Source organism: Hemicordylus capensis, chromosome 4 (assembly GCF_027244095.1).
Source record: "Hemicordylus capensis ecotype Gifberg chromosome 4, rHemCap1.1.pri, whole genome shotgun sequence".
Taxonomy (NCBI): Eukaryota; Metazoa; Chordata; class Lepidosauria; order Squamata; family Cordylidae; genus Hemicordylus; species Hemicordylus capensis.
This window is the reverse complement of record NC_069660.1, coordinates 161,501,998-161,519,449: the sequence shown is the minus strand read 5'-3', so window position 1 is coordinate 161,519,449 and position 17,452 is coordinate 161,501,998. Positions and strand designations below refer to the sequence as shown.

The following is a 17,452-nucleotide window of genomic DNA, read 5'->3' as shown; positions in this document are numbered from 1 at the left end:
TCAAAACAGCGCTCAAAATGCAGGAGGGCGTGGAGGCTTTTGTAATGGCTCCTTACCTACTTTTAGAAGGCTACCAAGGAGGACCATAATGTTGCCCCCTATTTCTGTTCGTGGGCTCCTCATGGCCCTTTGTCTGAATCTTGCCAGAGTTTCTGTTTGCAGCTATGCATCTGGCTAATGAAGGCATTCTGGTCTGAATTGCTTGGTTTTCTTAGAGTGCTAAATTGTCTATCCAGATCTGCCCATTTTATGTCCCTCCCCAGAAAGTCACTTTCTTTAGCTAGCTGCCTGCCTGCTCCGTCTTCCCTCATGCACTTAGTTTGATCATCTGCTCCCTCTTGTCAGAGTGTCTGCCACATCCCAAGTGACCCAGTTTCCTTAAAGTCTATTTGCACTCATCCCCAGGTCAAGTGGAAGCTGCAACTTCCCAGGCCACGTGGAACAGCCTCACTGACACTAACTGCTTTACAACTCACTTTCTCTCTGGAACAATGCCAAGGTTCAACATAACCTGGCCCAAGGTGAACCTGTTCTTGAACTCCAGCAGGGGGAGAAACAGGAGAGCGTTGGCGCAAGTAAGGAATCCAATTCAATGGCCACCTTACAGAGGAGGGCGGATTCTGTCTCTTTGGGCTGGAGGAGGGACACCCCTTCTGCTGTAAAAGAAATGCTTAGGCCTAGCTGGGCTCCTTGCTATTTGAGGGCCCAGAATAGAGGATATGAGAGCGATGATTCCTAAAACATGCTTTCAAGAAGTAATGGAGATTCCTGTCTAGAGCAGTATCAGATCCTAAAGGTCTATCTTTCACAATGTGGAAACAAGCTGATGCAGGCATTTCTAGGGAAAGGAATAATCCACTGTGCATCACTACAATTCTGTGCCATCCACATGATATCTTCCCCGGAAGTTTTTCACACCTGGCTTTTAGTCGGCATCTCCTACAGAATGGAGGTGTGCATTCACATATCAGCCAGATTTACCCCAAGGTCCCTGCAAGCTATTGGGGAGCACTTCACACATGATTTAGGTTTTTCATTGTGCGTTAGAGTATAGCCCAATTTATATCCAAGGTTTAAAAAATCCACTTTTTGTGTCGGGGTTTTTTTGGCAACTCCGAACTCTCAGTAAAGCCTCACAGTAAACCCGCGGTAAAGCCTGCTGTCTGGGAAAGCTCTCAGAGGATTCTTCATTGGATGGGCTCAGCATTGAGGGCATTTCCCTTTCTGGACCCCACTCCTCACAGGCAGAGTACAAACAAAGGAGGGGAAGGGTTATTGCTGTATGAGATGACGATGATGATGATTTTAATGGTAAGAGTCACACACACACACACATACACACAACTCACAAGAACACAGACTTATACCCTGTAGGAATAGAGGGGAAATTTAATATTGGACAGGTCAGGAGGTATAGCTCGTGGATTCCCTTCCCCTGCCCCTGCTGCCCTGCACCATTCCATGCCACCATCTTTCCCCTATAATTTAAGCACCATTTAAACATTGTTACATGCACTGCACATATAAACCTGTACTCTGAAGTGGTATAGTCCAGAACGTTACTGCCTCTTTCTATATAGTGCGCAAATCAACTCTTAGAGAGCATTTTAATACATAAAATTGAGAAGGTTAACACATACAATTGTATGTGAAGTCCACATATTTTCCAAGGTAGGGAAAAGAAAAAAGGTGGGCAGCTGAGTTTTACCTCTTTTGGTGAAACGTCTGATTGCCATAGCTATTAGAGCCCCAGAGAGCACCAGGGCAACAACTGACGCTGCAACTCCTCCAGTATAAAGTAGAGACTGCTTGAGAACAACGGCAACATTTTCTGAAATCAATGAGAAACCTGCATGTTAGAGATGAAAGAAAGTCCCCTGCCAACCAACCTTTTCATTCTAGTGCTCTAGGATTCTAGCCTCAGCCCTTAGTGAGTCCAGAGGGTATTTTTATAGATGCCACAAAGCTCAAAATTTCTTTGTAAGGCAAATATAAAGCCTATATTGGCCAGAATTGTCATTCATATGACAATCATTTCTCCTCTGCCTTCGCATTTGCATCATCAATTATCAGATGCTGTAAACAGATTAACATAAATACGAAACTTTAAAATAAATGTATGATGCACATCTGAAGCTGATGCACATCTGAAGCTAATGCACAGCTTATCTGAATAAATGAGGAAGACCCAGGATTAACCAGCATTTGACTTAACTGAACATTTATCTGTCATGCAAATTGCAAAGGTCTGTGAAGAACCCTCTGCGGCATCTCTTAAAATATTATGGCACTCCAGATGTCCCCCCTGACAAGGGACAGGTGTACCTTGACAGACAGGCAGCTCAGCAGACCAGCGGCCATCAGGTTGGCACTGCATCCTGCTCGTTCCATTTAGGATAAACCCCTCAGCACAGTGGAAGTGACAAGCTGACTGATAGCTGAAGAGGCTCCAAGGATGGGAGCAGTTCATCTCCATATGCTCCAGGACCCCCAGCTGGGGACACTTCATGGCTGCGAGGGAAACAAAAAAGGGAGTGGGCAACAAAATGGCAAATGCGGTTCACTGTTAGCAAGCATAAAATGATGTATACTGGGGCAAAAAACCCCAATTTCACATAAACACTGATGGGGTCTAAGCTGTCAGTGACTGACCAAGAGGAAGATCTAAGGGGGGTGGGGGGTGGACAACTCGTTTAAAGTGTTGACTCAGTGTATAGCAGCTGTGAAAAAGGCCAGTTCCATGCTTGGAATCAAAGGGACTGAAAATAAAACTGTTAATAACTTCCAGGGTTTTTAAAATTGTTGTAAACTGTTCTAAATTGTTTTAAATGTTTGCCCTGGTTTTCCAGGGTTTTTAACTCTTTGAATGTTTAATTGGTTTTATTCTGTTTTTATAGTTTTGCTTTTAATTCTTAACTGTTTTTGCCATTTTTGGAAGGGTGGAATATAAACAAACAAACAAACAAATATCAAAATGCCCAAATCTATGGTGCAGCCACATTTGGAGAACTGTGTACAGTTCTGGTAACCATACCTCAGAAAGGACATTGTAGAGCTGGAGAAGGTTCACAAGAGGGCAAACAATATGATCAGGGCCTGGAGCACCTTCCTTATGAGGCAAGGCTACAACACCTGGGGCTTTTTAGTTTAGAAAAAAGACAACTAAGGGGTGGCATGATAGAGGTCTATAAAATTATGCATGGTGTGGAGAGAGTAGATAAAGAGACATAACACTAGAATCAGGGGTCATCCCATGAAACTGATTGCTAAGAAATTTAGGACTGACAAAAGAAAGTACTTTTTCATACAATGCATAATTAACCTATGGAATTCTCTGCCACAAGATGTGGTGACAGCCACCATCCTGGGTGGCTTTAAGAAGGGCTTAGATAAATTAATGGAGGACAAGTCTATCAATGACTACTAGTCAGAGGGTTATAGGCCACCTCCAACCTAAGAGGTAAGAGGCCTCTAAATACCAGTTGCAGGAGAGCAACAGCAGGAGAGAGGGCATGCCCTCAGCTCTTGCCTGTAGGCTTTCCAGAAGTATCTGGTGGGCCACTGTGTGAAACAGGATGCTGGATAGATAGGCCTTTGGCCTGATCCAGTAGAGCTGTTCTTATGTTCTAGTAATGGCCCTCTTCCCAAACTCATCAAGCCACCCAGACAGCATACCACCAAAGAGAGACTGGGTGGGAAACATCCATTCAATCAGCCCACCCATATGGTTGCAGTTCACACACAACCCACTGTGTGTGGTTGCAGCCATGTTGGATGGAACCAGAAGCAGCAGCTATTTCATGGCCTAGTGAGTATGTGAAGGGGGCCTGAAACATCCTGGAAATCTTTGTTCATGTAGGTTTATTTATTGTAAATTCTATCCCACCTTCCCACCATGATTGGCCTTCAAGGCAATTGTTGCTCTGACCTTCACAGGATGGTGCTGTTCCTGTCCACTCTCCCAAGGCCATACAATTACGCAGCTCAGATCCAACTCTTACAAAACCCATGTCACAAAAGAAGATGCAGCTCGAGTTATACGTGAAGTTTCCAAGAGGATGAGAGCAGTTTAACCATCCATTCATCAGAGTATCCAGCACTGGGCATTTGGTAGCTGTGTGGGCGGGAGGGAAACGACAGACAATGCTTGGAAGTGGTGCAAAGAAATAAAATCCTGAGGAATATATTTATGAATGTGGAGGGAGTGTATGATGGAGGGAGCATGTAGGTGGTAGTTGAAGTACTGAGTATACAGTGCAGGAATGGGAAGTCACTAGACATGAATGCTAAAAGCTAGACAAATACTTAAGAATGGGAAAGTGTAAAAACCTGCCCCTTTATTCTCACATAATTTTCTGATTTCCCACCTCATGATCATGGATATCCACAGCAACTTCATGGAATATCTCAGATGTCCTTGCTTTTAGGAACTGCAGGCACAAATCTGTTAAGCCTCTTAGACCTCTTGGTACTGAAAATGGTTTTCAGTACCATTGATCTGGGATGGTGATTGGAGGCACTATATTGCAGTGTTTCCACTCCCACCTGAATGGTTTTCAGAAAGTGGTGTTGGGGAACCATTTTCCTGCCCCATGTTACTTATCCTATGGTGTTCTGCTGGGCTTTATTCTATCTACATTGAACCTGATTGAGAGCATCTGAAGATTTAGAATTAAGTGTCATCAATATACTGATAACGCCCATCTCCACATCTCTTTTTCATGAAGCTGTGGAAGGGCTGAATCAATGCCTGAAATCGTCAAAGTACTAGATGAGGGCAACAAACTGAAGCTCAGTCGAGACAAGGTAGGTATTATTGGCGAGTGGTTCATCTACTTAGTGGGGTGGTATTCAGTCTGTTCTGAGTAGGCTTGCACTGCCGTTAAAGAATAAGGTTTGCAGTTTGCAGATCTAAATAAGGTTTATATCTGGACTTCTCTTTGGAGGCCTCAGCAAGGTCTGTGGCATAAAGCTCTTTTCGCTGGCCTAGACTGGTACTTCAGTCCTTCTTAGAAAGACCACAGTTTTTCATGCTCTAGTAACATCTTGTTTGAATTCCTGTAATGTGTGATACATGGAGCTGCTCTTAAAAGACTGTTAGAAACTTCAGTTGATTAAAAAGACAGCAGCTAGACTATTGACTGGGACCAGGCATATGGAATATACCCTGCCATTCCTTAAACAATCGCACTGACTCCCAGTCCTATTTTGGGAATAATTCAAAATGCTGGTCAGCATTTTGTACCTTAAAGACCTTACCTATCATATGAGCTTGCCTCATTAAAATCTTAATTAAGATAATATTTAGGGGCAATTCTCCAGATCCCACCACCTTCAGAGCTGAAGTGGGTGATGATCAGGGATAGGGTCTTTCCAGTTGTGGCATCTTAATCCTAGAACAAATCCTAGAACACCCTCTTCAAGCGAAGCTTGGTAACAAGTCTCATGTCTTATTATTGAACAGCTTATTATTCAACCAGGCATTTTAGATCTTTTAATCCTTTTTTCTAATTGCTGTGTTAATATGTATAATTTGAGGTTTTATTGAAGTCAGTTATGTAACTGGGAGCCCTTTTATCTGAATAGTGGGATATAAATATCTAAAAATAAAAATGTGGATTTGCACCAGAACACATATCTGAATATGCATCCAAGAACAGATGCTAAACATTATTTTCAGTAAATGTACATCTCCATTCTTAAACATCCAGCTAGGTTCTGCATGCGTTTGCACAACTAGCCACAAATAATTATTTTTCTAACAGAAAGGAAACAGTAGAGAAACCGGGAGAAGATAGGTTTGAGATAATTATCCATACCAGCAGAACAATATCATTCTAGGGGCCTATCCATTGCCTAAAAAGGATCACACAAGGGAGAGCGTGGTGAAACTGAACCTTTCCTTCAACTTACAGCAGTACCCTCCATTGCTTTAAGTGGTTTTCTTACAGCCCCAATCAGCTCAAATCCCAAAAGCAGGTCAGGCTGAGTGAAAACTGCTTAAAGCAACAGAGCACAACCAGGTAAGGGAAGCAGATTTTGCTTCCCTCCCATGCACACTCATTGAGCCAGGTCTCACGATCAGTGAGACCCGGTTTGGGGAGCTCAGCAGGGAGAGCGGGCTAAGCCCGCTCTCCTCACAGACGATCAGGGCAGGAGCCCTGGGCGGCCGGATTGGCCGCCTACAAAATTGCCAGCTTCATGATGGAGCTGGCAGGGGCTGGGGAGTTTGGGGGCCGCATGGCCCCTGGAAGCTCCAGTATGTCCTGCGTGAGCATGCAGGGCATACTGGGGAAACCCCCGGAGCCGGGAGGTGGCTTTTTGCCTCCCCTCCAGGGGTCTACTCATGAGTAGGTACGCCACGGAGCTGCTCCGCAAACCCAGTTTAAGGGGAGGGGTACTTAGGTGGGTTAACTGCCGGGAGGCAACCGGTCTCTCCTGCGAGCCTGGTGGCTCCCACAATCAACCAAAATCAGGCTAGGCTCCCCTAACCCAATTTTGGCTGTTCGTGGGAATAGCCTCATTTTCATGTAAAGAGTAGACCTCCACCCCCACTTCACATATGAACAGGAGAAACACATGAATGGCTACCCTATCACCTCTAGCTTGGCCTTCTGCTGTTGACCTGAAAGTCACCATTCTTCAGCAGCAGCAAAAACTTCAAAGAAACACTCCAGTATGAAATTCTAATTTATCCGAGTGGTGACCCATCAGAGGCTTTCAAAACCTTCAGTTTCTGCTGTCTGCCTGCAAAACTGGGAGGGCTATTATAAAAAAATTGACAGCCACAATATTTGGTTCGTGGGCTACATGATTTTGGTAGAGCCCAAGTTGTGCAGGCCTGTCATAGGGAGATGGCAAGGATTTGACTGAGGACATTGTTGTGCGATATGCAAGGAGCTTGAAGACAGGCTTACAATGAAATGTTTCATATTACTTTTTCCCTTACTCAAATATGGATCTTGATGTTAGTAAGCCACCCATTCGAGAGAATAAACCCAAATCTGACTTTTCAGAGCAACTCTTATGGCAAGAGCCAAATATGATCCCACTCTACCTCCCCAAGTCTATTTTGGAATCTAGGTCAACAAGAGGCCACACCTTCACAGATAGGTATATCCTCTGTCCAGTTTCCTTGATCTGTGCACACAATCTTTTCTGATCCAGCTAGCTCAAAACCAGAGTTGCAGGAGAAGATGCAGCTGGAATTGTAGGCAAAGTGTCCATGTGGGTGGGAGCAATTTTCCTTGCCATTGTCTGGAGTTTCCAGGGTTGGACACTGGACAGCTGAAACAGGAAAACACAAATTCCAAATGTATGCCTCTTACTCATAATGTCTGACTCTTGTTGGAAGAGTCAAAATATGGTAGATACATGTTTTTTAAAAGTATGAAGTGTATTTTCTAACTGACTAGTGAATCTATTGCATAAAATTATTTACTTTTATCCTATAGACAAAATGCTATGTCATGCTCCCTTTCTTCCTGAACAGAAGGAAATTTGAGAAGCAGCCTTTTATAGGGTAAGGTCCTTGAGAAGAGAAAGCATGGAAGACTTATGGCATTTTTGCAATATATTTTTATTTACAAGTAGGAAAGCTGAGCAGTTCTTGTGAGCAGGCTGCAACACCCTCCCTTCAAGGGAGAAAGGGAGCACACAGCCCTTCCCAACTTAGCCAACAGAGGTTACTCATGCTGAGGTTCATGAGCAAATCAGGAGTGAGGAGGGGAAGAAATGCCAAACACAACTTTAGTTTCATAAATCTTATTAAGGCAAATGGTTACATCTAAGCAATTAAGCATGCAAGCAAATCAATCAATTGGTTTTCCCAACGTAGTGTAGTGTTTTCAGTAACAGTTAAAATCATTATCTCTCACTAGCAATGAGTAGCAGTTAAAATCATTTTCTCTCACTAGCAATGGACTTTGTGTGTATGTTATCTCACAGCTGTTCTTTAGCTAAGCCATAACATCTACAGTTTCGGTTTTAAGTGGAGAGTAGGAGAAAAGAGAGCAAAGAGAAAAAGAGCAGAGAAGGGAGAAGGTGCCCATTCTGGCCTCGAGCTGACAGTCCAGAGTGAGTGAGTTGAGAACAGAGAAAGGGGAGGGATGACAGGGGACAGCGGGCTAAAGTGGTAAGCTGACTCACTGAAAACTGACAGGCACAGGCTGAAGAAAAGACAGAGACAGAGACTTTTCTGGGAAGCAGAAGGGGGAGAGAAAGAGATCCATAGGACACGGGGAGTGTAGTTAGGCAGGGATGTTAGTTTAGAAGATGCTGGGCTGAAGGCAATGACTGCAAATATATTTACTGGATCCTGCAGGCCTATGTCTGGCTGTGAGGCTCATGAATGGAGAGCTTGAGTGTGCAGAAAGGCTTCCATCTGTCCAGGTGGCTTGGCAGAGTAATCGAATATGCAGAAATGGAAGTCCCTCTGATCTTTTAGACTGGAGCAACTTCAGCACTTGTTAAGCATGAGTTGCCTTCACAGGATAGGGGCTACATGCTACTCCTCCCATGGAGTGAGAGCATGCCTTCCCTTGTTCTCTCTTACTGGGTGCTGGTGGACAGGTTGAGTGGAGAAACCCCCCCCCCACTTTGTCTCTTCCTCCCTGTGTGTCTGCGTGTGGCCTCTTATACCTTTTTCCAGGCCTGTTATCCATATCTCATATCAGAGATAGTCATATCATTTATCTCTGTATCTCCAGCCTGATATCAGCAACTCGAGTTCCCCCCCACAAACTCTCTTACCATATTTGGTTATGGAGCCTGCCATTTTTGGTGTCATATCCGACACTTGTTTACTGAATCAGATGGAGCGGTTTCCCTTTTGATGTTCTCAAAACATTCCTGTCTCTGCCCAGATTGATAGGTTTGTGGTCAGCCTAAAGCAGACTTGACGCCTTTTGGTCCCAAGAAAAGTTAGAAGATAACATGCAAAGGGTTTCACCAACTAATCGTGTCTATATAATGTACCCCTAAAATATGTAGGTACTGATATCTATGTGTTGCTTCCTAAGACCTTCTAAATATGAGTACTCTCAATATTTGCACATTTCAAGCTGGGTCCCATAATTACCCTTGGCATAGCACAATCCATAAACAAGTTTCAGAGCGGGGAGGGGGAAGTCTTTTCCCCTCTTGTCAAGTCTTGAATATAGAATAAACAATTCCATTCAGTTACTTTGGCTCAAAAGAGCCAAAGTTCACACTCCAGTTTCTTGCAAAATGACAATCCCAGATACAGGCTTAAGCGTAGCCCTCTGGGCTCTCAGTGCTGGTCCCAATTCAACCAGGCTGTTCACCACACAGTGGAGAGCAGGCAGGCACCCAGAGCTAGTATCAGTTCCCCTAAAAGAAAATTGCATGCCCCTTGGAGACCACACAAGGCTGCTTCTTCCCAGAAAGCTGATGTCACAGTCAAGACTACAAGTAACATCCAGGACACCAAGCAACATTCAGGATCCTGAAGTGAAGAGTCAGGCAAATTCCCAACACCAAGATCAGCTGCTCAGGTGCAGGACACAGGCCCTGATAGCAAGGATTAGCCAGGTAACAAGAAACCCTGGAACACGGACCCTCAGAGATGGTTGCCCTTAAGATGGGAGTTTCCCAAGGGGTTCAACCTAGATGCATGAAGAACCTCTCACCCTTCAGTGCCCACTCACCAACTCAAGTGAGAAATGGCTGAGAGATGGCAGGGTGCTCTGCTCCAGGCCTGGGGACTGCCCCTTTAAGGATCCACACTCTCCAGAACAAGGTATTGCCTGAGGGTCTGAGGTAATCAGGACTAAGGCACTTTCCAAGTTAAACCCTACAACAGGGGTAAAATGCTTCAGATTGGCAGGATTGTATTGAAAACAATCCCCAGAATCTCAAACTCCTACAACAGGAAAATATAGCTATTTTTCTGCAATGGACTTGCAATGTTGTAGCACTTTAATGCAAAGATAAAATCCAAAATAAGACATTGGAAATGTGAACAGCACCTTGCAGTCAGCATAAGGACTATGATGTCACAACACAGGAAGTACGGAAGCACACTTAGCAAATCCATAGTGACACTGTTGTAGGGTTTAATCTGGAAAGTGCTCAGGAGACATAAAAGGGCTCTATTGGAGACAGGACTTACTCAACTTGCTCCCTCAGAACTCTTTGAGGTCCTGCAGCCTCCTTACCGGCAACCAGAAACAGAACAGCTGCACAACTCATTCTGTCACGTCTTCTGGTAAAATTAAACCTGTTAATTGTTCATCCATCATAGTGTGTTTTCTTGTTTGCATTTTATTCAGCAAAATCCAGGCTGTCTCTTGTGGCCCTTATCTCAGGTTATTATCTGCAGCTGTAATTTTTCCAGCCAGTTCTGGGAAGTGTATTTAGCACTGACCTTTACAATATGCTGGTTGTTCAGTCCAGTTTCCAAGGGCCATGCACTCAAGCGTCTTCAAGCCCTCAAGCTGAAAACCAGGATTGCAGAAGAAGTCGCAGCTGGATCCATATGCAAACTCTCCACGAGGATGAGAACAGGTAACATAGCCATTGTCTGGCTTGTGTAGACGTGAGCACTTGACAGCTAAAACAGAAAATCAAAAGCTGTAAGTCAATTGGACTGAAGAAGTCCAATAATGAACATATCACATTTTAATATTCATTCAGAAATCTCAGAAAGCTCATGGTGTTTCAGAGTGATGACTCTTCATCAAGGGAAAAAGGTAATGAGAAATTAATTTTGCAGAAGGGGAGTTTATTACTGTTATTAGAGGGGGAAATACTCCTTACTGCAGTTAATCATGCAGGGAAATATTAAAGGAAAAAGAAGTGTCAGAAGATGAAGAACATCCTGGCTGGAAAATTTGTGGGAATGGTTTGAATACACATCCTTACAACATTTTAGAGCAGTGGCATCCAAAGTTAGAGTAGCCTTAATTATAGCTAACCTCCTCTAGGAGATAGAAGAAGAAGCAGCAGCAGCAGCAGCAGTGTTTAGCCTGTGGAAGGAGCTGGGGTGGATCGTAGCCCATTTGAGAAGCAAAGAAATCATAAAACTTTGTGTTCAGTATTCTGAAACTCCATGTTTCCAGATCAGGCTCAGCCATAATGAGGTTAAGTGCCTTGTGTATTTCATCTACCAACTCCTTCTAATATTGTTTAAAATGGTGGTTTATACTAATAAGCTACTGGGGTATTGACAACCCCTATTGCCTTGCACGGGAAACTTAAAGTACTATGCACTTAGAGTGCTAAGTCAAAGAGATCCCACAAACTGCTGTTGTGATAATATAAAAATATAAATATATGTCTATAGATGCTTTCACAAGAACCTGTTCCTTCTATGTCTTGTGGAAAAGGAGGCTGAACACACAATCTCTTTTCTATATTCATTAAAAAACAAACAAATGTCCACTCTTTTCACTATTTCTCCAAATGCATTTGGGATAAATAGTACCCCAAGGATACTATAGGTATAAGAAATAACTCTGGTTTTAGACTACCCCAAGTTATTTAAACACTTTAAAAACCTGGGAGCTGCATAAAGCATGACAAAAGTTGCAATGTAAAATAACACCACTACCTTATTTACTATTCAACTTCTGAGGACTTAAAAAAAGAAGATGGAATGGAAAAGCATAGCGGGCCCAATCCGATTAGTCATAATAGAGTCCCATTGAAAGAATTAGGACTTCAGTTAGTCACATTATATTTAAAAATTGAAAAAGTCATAAATACTTTTGTCAGTTTCCACAAATCAATAATAGGTACAAGACGACCTTGATATCCATGGATTCGTTATCCATGGATTCGAATATCAGCAGTTGGGTAATAGACACCTGACCTTCGCAAGAAACAAGGGCAGGGGACACATCGACCTTGCATATCTGTGGGTCAAGGGTGGCCGGAAATGACAGCGGAGGTCATTTCTGGCCGCTGTTTTGTGTTTCAGAGGCTTAGAATGGCTCCGATTAAAGAAAAAGACAGCAATTTTTGGCTGATTTCGGCCAATTTAGAGGCATTCCAGGGCACAAAACAACTTGGCGGGGGGGGCAACTATGTACGGTAGGCAGCTTCCTCCTGTGTCCCCCCCCCCATGAAAATCGATGTTTTGGTGATGTTTTCCCCAAACCTAATCCCCAATCCCCCATTGCTGCAATGCCTTGAAATTCGCAGTTTCCATATCCACAGGTGTACCATGGAACAGAACCCTGAAGAACAGAGGGTCTTTCCACATTCTGTAAACTTTGCCATTTGGGCAAAGTTTAGTAATTTGCCAAAGTTTAGTCATGCACTCTTTGACATAAGGCATGTTTAACACTTGGCCAGTTTTCCATGAGTAAAATTTTTGCAGCAATCAACAGCTTAGAAAATAATGATCTTTTCTCACATACCAATCTGGCAACCCTAACAAACAAACAAAAAACAAAAAAAAACCCAGAAGGATCAAATATAGTGCATATGACAAAATCCACTTAATTAGTCATGACTAACTTAGGGATTAGGGTCAGTTAATAGGTTTTATCTAACATTGTGTTTTGGTTTTTACTCACTAAAAACATCTACTCATGTGGGCAATGGGTAAACCAGCAGCTCACAGAACTCTGCAGCAACATCTATGATCATGGAGGTCCATTTTGGAGTTCTAACAATCAAGGAAATCACTACTGCAGGCATCAGTGAGCTCCCTCATACTGTGTCAAACTATGGGTCGAGCTAACTCAGTGCTATCTATTCTAACTGGCAGAAACAGCTCTCCAAGGTTCCAGGACCTGTGGCCTTTCACTGGCAAAGCCAGGTTGGAAATTGGGCCTTCTGAATGTAATGTATGTGCTGTACCAGTGAGCTATGTTCTGTCCCATTGCACTGCTCACACTGCTCCTCCGACTTTAAAAAGCCACATCAGATAACACATTGAACAACTCTAGACTTTATTCTAGGTCTTCTAAGCCTAGAGCATTTTAAGATGAAGCACCACATGCTGATCAATTCAGAAATGTGACCTAATTAGACAATAATTGTGCAAATTTAATTTACTTACATCCTAAATTGCATTTAGACAAAGGCAATTATTGCCTGTATATGCTAGAAATGAATAGATTGCACAGCTGGGGCTGTGCAGATACTGACAGCTCTACATCTCTTGTCTCCAGTTTGGGAAAAAGAGAGCTAAGAACCACAAAGAGCTCAGAAATATCACTTGCCCCAAAGTTACTGCAACCATCTAGAGCAGGAGCCAATGTTGCAGTGACATTATGCTATCACTGATGGGGATGTCACTTGTGGAAACAATCAACAGGAGGAGCTCCCAGCACCGATTCCACAGAGAACATCACTACAATGAGAGGACCTCGCAGACAATATACCTATCACTCTCCCTCCTGAATCCCCAGCCTTAACCCTAAGGGAAAGCAACTAGGCTTCTTCACACAACTATTTCAGGATGGGATGGAGAGCTCCTACCCCATTTCATCCATCCATCCATCCATCCAACTAACATATTTCTATACCACCCAAAACCTGCATCTCTGGGCAGTGTACAACAAAAACAAATTAAACAAAACCAAAAATGATTAAAACATTAAAAAAAATTAAAACTCAACATTAAAAATTATTAAAACTATAAATTTAATTAAAAGCCCGGGTGAACAAATGAGTCTTTAATGCCATTTTAAAGCTTGCCAGAGATGGGGAGGCTCTTATTTAAACAGGCAGCGCATTCCAAAGCCCAGGAGCAGCAACAGAGAAGACCCGTCCCCGAGACCGAGTAGCCACCAGACGAGTCAGTGACAACCTAAGACAAACCTCTCCAGATGATCTCAACGGGCGATGGGACTCATGGTGAAGAAGTCATTCTCTTAAATACCCAGGGCCTAAGCTGTTTAGGGCTTTATTGGTAATAGCCAGCACCTTGTACTTTGCCCAGAAACTTTTCGGCAGCCATTAAAAACACATGACCAGAACCTCTGTTTGGGTCAGCAAACCCAGGAAACACATGATTAAGGTTTCATCCTTTGTTGCAATCGAAAGCTGTCCTTCCTGACATGATCCATGGGTCTGATCCCTCTTCATCTGAGGACAACCACAAGACAGAGTCCGATGATGCAGAGAAAGAAGTGGTCTGCAAGCTCCTCCCACTCCAGGACTCAGAGGATTCTCTTGAAACCAACTTCAACCTGAGGATGCCCCTCAGGATGCAGAGGATCCTATATCTCCTGCATCTCCCGTTTGACCAGACTGAGAATGCCCCACTATCCTGTTCTTCCTCTTCTAGTTCAGAAGGAGGAGGCTGAAGTCACACCAGTTCCAGCACCAGTGCTTCTGCTCTGCTGCAGTCAGTGACTATGGAAAAAGATATGGTCACTTTTAAACCTGCAGCATTACAGACTAGGGGGCATGGTCAAGCTCCATGAGAACATAAGAACAGCCCTGCTGGATCAGGCCCAAGGCCAATCAGGTCCAGCCAACCCAGGTTCTCACAGTGGCCCACCAGATGCCTCTGAGAAGCCCACAGGCAAGAGGTGAGGGCATGCCCACTCACTTGCTGTTGTTCCCCTGCAAATGGTATTAATAGACAACTTGCCTCTGGCACTGGAGGTGGCCTATAGTCACCAAAGTAGCAGCCATTAATAGACCTGTCCTCCATGAATTTGTCTAAGCCCTTTTTAAAGCCATCCAAGCTAGTGGCCATCACCACATCCTGTGGCAGAGAATTCCATAGATTAATTATGCACAGTGTGAAAAAGTACTTCCTTTTGTTGGTCCTAAAATTCCTGGCCATCAATTTCATGCGATGACCTCTGATTCTAGTGTTGTGAGAGAGGAAGAAAAAATTCTCTCTATCCTTTCTCTCCACTCTATGCATAATTTTATATACCTCCATTATGTCTCCCTGTAGTTGCCTCTTTTTGAAAGTAAAAAGCCCCAGATACTGTAGCCTAGCCTCATAAGGAAGGTGCTCCAGAACCCTGATCATCTTGGTTGCCCTCTTCTGCACTTTTTCCAGTTCTACAATGTCCTCCTTAAAATATGGTGACCAAAACTGTACTCCAAATGCGGCCGCACCATAGATTTGTATAAGGGATTTATGATATATTAGCTTTTTAATTTTCAGTCCCCTTCCTAATGATCCCTAGTGTGGAATTGGCCTTTTTTTTTTTACAGCTGCCGTGCACTGAGCCGCACTTTCAACGAGCTGTCTACCAGGATCCCAAGATCCCTCTCCTGGTCAGTTGCCAATAGCCCAGACCTCCATGAGTTTATGTGAAGTTGGGTTTTTCTGCCCCAATATGCATCACTTTACACTTGCTTACATTGAACCACATTTGCTATTGTGTCACCCACTCCCCCAGGTTGGAGAGATCCTTTTGCGGCTCCTCACAATCTCTTTTGAATATCACTACCCTAAATAGTTTGGTGTCATCTGCACATTTGGGCACTCCGTTGCTTACCCCAACTTCTAAATTTGGTTTAGATCTGCCTGTTCTGGATGGGGTTACCCTCCCCCTGAAAGATCAGGAACGTAGCTTGGGAGTGCTCCTGGACCCAAAGCTCTCCCTGGTTTCTCAAGTTGAGGAGGTGGCCAGGAGTGCTTTTTGTCACCTTTGGCTGATACGTCAGCTACGTCCATTTCTAGAGGTGAATGACCTTAAAACAGTGGTACATATATGCTGGTAACCTCCAGGCTTGACTACTGTAATGCGCTTTACGTGGGGCTGCCTTTGTACATCGTCTGGAAACTACAATTGGTACAGAATGCAGCAGCCAGATTGGTCTCTGGGACAACATGAAGGGACCACATAACACCAGTTCTGAAAGAACTGAACTGGCTGTGTCTGGGTGAAATACAAAGCGCTGGTTCTTACCTATAAAACCCTTAATGGCTTATTATTATTTTATTATTATCTACATTTTATATCCCACTCTTCCTCCAAGGAGCCCAGAGCAGTGTACTACATACTTAACTTTCTCCTCACAACAACCCTGTGAAGTAGGTCAGGCTGAGAGAGAAGCGACTGGCCCAGAGTCACCCAGCAAGTATCCTGGCTGAATGGGAATTTGAACTCGGGTCTCCCCGGTCCAAGTCCAGCACTCTGACCACTACACCACACTTAGGTCCAGCCTATTTAAGAGAGAGTCTCCTTTGTCATAATCCCTACCGTCTGTTACGATCCTCTGGAGAGGTCCGGTTGCAGATGCCACCGGCTCATTTGGTGGCAACCCATGACTCAGCTTTCTCTGTGGCTGCCCCAGGGCTTTGGAATATGCTCCCTACTGAAATAAGAGCATCTCCTTCTCTGTTTGTTTTCAGGAAGAGCCTCAAGACTCTCCTGTTTTCACAGGAGACAGTTAATTAGTGGGTGACAATTAATTAGAATTAATCTTAATAATTTTAAAACTGGTTTTAATATATATTTTATTCTATTGTTTTTATTATGTATTTTAATTTGTAACTTTTAAATATTTTAAATTTTCTACACCGCCTAGAGATGTACATATCAGGCGGTATAGAAATATGATCAGTCAATCAATCAATCAACCATAAATAAGTTAAAGAGCACTCATCCAAGTACAGATCCCTGAAGATCTTACTTCCCTCCACTGTGAACAAAGTCAATTTATTCCTACCCTCTGTTTCCTGTCCTTCAACCAGTTACCAATCTACAGTTGAACTTGTCCCCTTATCCCATGGCTGCTAAGTTTATTCAAGAGCCTTTGATGGGGAACTTTATCAAAAGCTTTTTGGAAGTCCAAGTATACTGTCTCAATCAGATCACCTTTATCCACACACACCCTCGAAAGGACTCAGTTGCAACAGAACCTTCCTGTTGTCTTATGCAGTATTCTGTTTATGATGTGGGCTTGATTTCAATCTCTGTGTGTCTGTGGGAAACAGTAGATAATGTCCTTTGGGACTGTTTGGCTTTTGGTTTTGAATAGGGTTGTGCGTTTTGTTTTGTTTTCTGTTTTGTTTTTGGCCCGAATCCGAAACACCCCCGTTTTGTTCTTTGTTCAAAACCAGCCAATCCAAAACACCCCAATTTTGTTCTTTGTTCGAAATTGCAAAATCCGAATCCGAAACATTTTGGATCATTTTGGATTTTTAAAAATGGCCCCAGGGAAAAACTAGTGGGTGGGGGCGGTAGTACCCAATGGGTGGAAACTACCACCCAAATTTCAGAGGAATTGGGCAATGGGCTGGGTTTTGGTGAATTTTTGAAGTATAGGATTTTTCCCATAGGGAAGAATTGAGGTTTTAGAAAAAGTATAGCTTCATGTTGGGGGGAAAGGGGTGGCCCAGAGCAGAGTAGGGTGGGTGGTAGTGCCTAGTGGGGGCAAGGAAGCTGCCAGAATTATTTCAAAGGAATTGGGCAGAATGCTGATTTTTAAAGATGTAATGGAGTTTGCGTGTCTGTAAAGTTCTTCCCCATAGGGAATGATGGACCTCCATAATTCCTTCTAG

At 43.5% G+C, this 17,452-nt stretch overlaps 1 protein-coding gene across 6 annotated transcripts in view; it reads right to left on the bottom strand.

Moving 5' to 3' along the window:
- Positions 1–17,452, bottom strand: part of SELP (selectin P) — a 52,321-nt gene that overhangs the window by 7,795 nt on the left and 27,074 nt on the right. For all 6 annotated transcript variants that reach the window (XM_053250952.1, XM_053250957.1, XM_053250955.1 and 3 more), the window contains 5 exons: positions 10,388–10,573; positions 7,102–7,287; positions 3,929–4,114; positions 2,326–2,511; positions 1,709–1,831 (listed from right to left, as the gene is read on the bottom strand). In XM_053250952.1, the coding sequence (XP_053106927.1) occupies positions 1,709–1,831; positions 2,326–2,511; positions 3,929–4,114; positions 7,102–7,287; positions 10,388–10,573 (867 nt within the window). The remainder of the gene's footprint in view (positions 1–1,708; positions 1,832–2,325; positions 2,512–3,928; positions 4,115–7,101; positions 7,288–10,387; positions 10,574–17,452) is intronic.